This window comes from Sinocyclocheilus grahami, unplaced genomic scaffold, assembly GCF_001515645.1.
Source record: "Sinocyclocheilus grahami isolate Dianchi unplaced genomic scaffold, SAMN03320097.WGS_v1.1 scaffold241.1, whole genome shotgun sequence".
Lineage (NCBI taxonomy): Eukaryota > Metazoa > Chordata > Actinopteri > Cypriniformes > Cyprinidae > Sinocyclocheilus > Sinocyclocheilus grahami.
This window is the reverse complement of record NW_015505420.1, coordinates 634,611-638,362: the sequence shown is the minus strand read 5'-3', so window position 1 is coordinate 638,362 and position 3,752 is coordinate 634,611. Positions and strand designations below refer to the sequence as shown.

Genomic DNA, 3,752 nt, shown 5'->3' with positions numbered 1-3,752 from the left:
TGTAAAACAACAAACTGACGATTTATATATTATCATTTGTAATTGTATATACATTGTTGTGATTAATTGTGACTGGAACAATAATGTAGCTGTAAAAATAGTTGCCTGCTGAAATTGAAATGTATATAGATCTTCATCATGACTAGATAGACACGGTGAGTTTGTCTTTACAATACACGTTAGATGTGATTCACCTCATAGTAACAATCCTGTCAGATCGTCCGTCCTTCGAGTGTAACGTTACAAGTCGGCCGATCTGGTTTCATGGTTAAAGTTAACCTTTTCGACATGTTTCCGTGTTGTTGTTGTTCAGCAATAGCATGGATGTGATGTTGTCTGGGGGTTTGGCAAAAGCAGAGTGGGACGGTGGGCGTTGCTCGGGGTGGTGACTGAAGGCGGTGACTGTGTAGTTCTGATGTCAACTTTTTACGGAAGTCACAACTGTTTGTGAAAAATCACAGCTACTTTATGCAGGTTGTGTGCATTTTACTGTGGACTGACTGTTTTGAAACTTATATGGTAGTTACATATCCCCTAGACCTCAGTTATTGTGGAAAAAAACAAGAAATTTCAGTTTTGACAATATGGGACCTTTAAGACAATCATTCTGTACAGTTATTTATTTATTTATTGGCATAATGTTAATGAGAATTTAGGGGGGAAATGATGTCACAATGTTTAAATCTCAAAAGTTGCTTTAAATAAGCCTAATTTTCAATCAAAATATATTTTTAAGTGTAATATGATCTGTCGGTCATGAGATTGATGAGATATTAAAGCTGTCTGTGTGTGTGTGTGTGTGTCAGACTGTGGTTCACATGGACGGGAATAAGCTGACGGTGTGTGTGAAGGGGATCGAGTCTGTGACGGAGCTGAACGGAGACACCATCATTAATGTAAGACACATAATCATCATCATCATCATCATCTCTGCACACTACCTGACGCTCAATCCCGTCTGCTGTCGCGTGTCGTTTCAGATCCTCACCTTCGACGGCATCGTCTACAAGAGGATCAGCAGACGCATCTCCTGATCAGACGTAGGTGATGTTCTCATGCACATCTCAGCTACATTCAATCAAAACAGCACAAAACAGAGATCTGCTGAAAATGCCTTTAATACTCTGCAGATTCAGGCACGCTTGAGGAGCTTGTTTATGAAGTGGTTTTGATTTGTTCTCCAGCGAGCATCATGGGTTTGTCGCTGAGCACAGCCTCCCTCATGCTGCGATAGACCAGCTCGTTCTGCTTGAACAAACACAGCTCCATCTCCGTCTGCGTCCGCATCACCTGAAACACACAATTCACATTCAATCATGATCAAAGAAACGCTCACAGACCATCTCTTCACATTAAACATCCAGCTTTTGTGATAGATCGGTGTGATAGATTCAGCTCAAGCTAAGGTAAGACACTGCAGGCAAAACCAGTGTGTTTTCAGTTTTTGGTCTGTTTTGCTCTATATCATGTCTTTTCAGATTAGTGGAAAGAAAACATCCAAAATACACATTTAGGTGTTTGTTTAATTGTAGTTTATCTATTTGAGATTTCAATTCCAATCCATGTCTTTAAATAGTTTTTTCTCTTACATACAGCAAACTATACAGTTTTATTCCTATCTATATTCTGAAGGTTTGTTCATAAATCATTCAAACTGATTTATTCATGGTGAAAATGTATTTGTTTTCTGTCTGTCGACAGTATTTTTTTTGATGGAGTGATTAAAATAGAAATCCAAAATCCCCTCTGGAAAAACCTTGAATATGTCGACAAATCAAACAAGAATTTGGCTTTATCCAACGTCCAGATTTCTGTACTGGAAATTTATGCAAATTAAAGCAAATTTAATTAGATAATGCCTCATTTGCATAACACAACATATCAGAAAACCCATCATATAAAATGTCTTAATCAATCAACTGGGGAATTCGATTTCTATAAGTTTGACCTTTTCACCTGTGGTGTTCTGCCTCGAAAACAAAGTTTTCATTGGAATATCATATTCATAATCATTACAACTGTAAAATTGTAAACTGGGTTAAAATTATACCAACACTTTGCTTTTATTAAAATAAAAATAACATACTCTCACTGTCTAGATTAACGGAGTGCATTTTTCTGGTGTTTTTATTTCCATATATGAAATAAAGTGACATGTGGCCAAGTATGGTTACCCATACTCGGAATTAGTGCTCTGCATTTACCCATCCTAAGTGCACACACACACAGCAGTGAACACACACACCGTGAACACACACCCAGAGCAGTGGGCAGCCATTAATGCTGCGGCACCCGGGGAGCAGTTGGGGGGGGCTTGCTCAAGGGCACCTCAGTCGTGGTATTGAAGGTGGGAGAGAGCTGTACATTCACTCCCCCCACCTACAATCCCTGCCGGTACGAGACTCGAACCTGCAACCTTTGGGTTACAAGTCCGACCCTCTAACCATTAGGCCATGACTTCCCCTAAAAAGGGTTAAAAGTGCTATATAAATAAAGGTGACTTTACTTGACTTGTCAAATAATTAACTGCACTTGAAGCTTTCATAAAAGTAAAAATTAAATACCCAAAACTGTACATGGCATCATCACGAAGACGAACTATATGTTTATACGTGAAATTCCGGAGGGGACGTAATGACGTGTGCCATTAATCGAACTATGTACTATAACATGTAAAAAGGGAATATAAAAGGAATATTATAAAAACATCTCATGTAAACACCATAATCATAATATTGGCTTATTTAGAATAAGGTAAATAATTAGATTACTGATGTCCATGTAAACGTAGTCATTGACTCAATTGATTTTAGTTTTATCTTAAGTGAAAATTTGTGTTTCGTAATTTAGCTAATTTAGCTTTTGTTTACTGGGGAAATAAAATTGTAAAAAAGCCAAAAAAATATTACATTGATGTACATTAAGTACAATTTTGGCTTGTGTTTTAAAGTATATGAATTAAGTAAATGGTCTTGTAATAAACAATCTTTTTATTTTGTCTGAATGTTTTTGTCTTTGGGAAAATAATTATTTTTATTAATATTAAACCAACATTTCATTTACATATTTGGCTGTAACAAATTAAGAGTATTTTTAAAATTGGTTTAAAGGGGTCATATGATGCGATTTCATTTTTTCCTTTCTCTTTGGAGTGTTACAAGCTCTTGGTGCATAAAGAAGATCTGTAAATTTGCAAAGACTAAAGTCTCAAATCCAAAGAGATATTATTTATAAAAGTTCAGAGTCAGCCACGCCTACCTAAAACGGCTCGTTCGAACATGCACCACATGTCTACCTCACTATGTGGGAAGATTTGCATAACGCCACCCAAATGTTCACGCAAAAAAAGAAGGCGTAACTTTTATTCTCGCTGTAGTATTGTTGTTGCCGCCGCCGCCATGTTGTGGAGACGCTGTGTGTTTCGTTGTGAAAGCGAAACTACTTTGTTTGGTCTTCCGAAAGAGGACGATATCCGCTTCGTCATGCCTAGAGCTGATCCGTGCTGGTCGCTGAGGAAATACATAAACTTAGTGCTGTGGATCGCCGGATCGGTTTTCGCCGGGACTGCCGTTTTCGACCCCGCCGCCTCAGCTCACTCTTGCCCGGCTTCAGCTCACGCTAAACCGGGGCTTTCGCTCACGCTAGGCCGCTGTGTTTTTCGTTGTGAAAGCGAAACTACTTTGTTTGGCTTTCCAAAAGAGGACGATATCCGCTTCGTCATGCCTAGAGCTGATCTGTGCTGGTCGCTGAGG

The 3,752-nt window shown here is 38.6% G+C and overlaps 2 protein-coding genes across 3 annotated transcripts in view; one reads left to right on the top strand and one right to left on the bottom strand.

Moving 5' to 3' along the window:
* Positions 1–1,270, top strand: part of fabp1a (fatty acid binding protein 1a, liver) — a 5,249-nt gene extending 3,979 nt beyond the window's left edge. For both annotated transcript variants that reach the window (XM_016289141.1, XM_016289142.1), the window contains exons 4-6: positions 807–896; positions 981–1,040; positions 1,185–1,270. In XM_016289141.1, the coding sequence (XP_016144627.1) occupies positions 807–896; positions 981–1,034 (144 nt within the window). In that variant the 3' untranslated portion in view covers positions 1,035–1,040; positions 1,185–1,270. The remainder of the gene's footprint in view (positions 1–806; positions 897–980; positions 1,041–1,184) is intronic.
* The window catches only part of smyd1a (SET and MYND domain containing 1a), a 20,317-nt gene continuing 17,665 nt past the window's right edge, over positions 1,101–3,752 (bottom strand). The window contains exon 10 of the mRNA XM_016289140.1: positions 1,101–1,290. Coding sequence (XP_016144626.1) covers positions 1,156–1,290 — 135 coding nt within the window. The 3' untranslated portion in view covers positions 1,101–1,155. The remainder of the gene's footprint in view (positions 1,291–3,752) is intronic.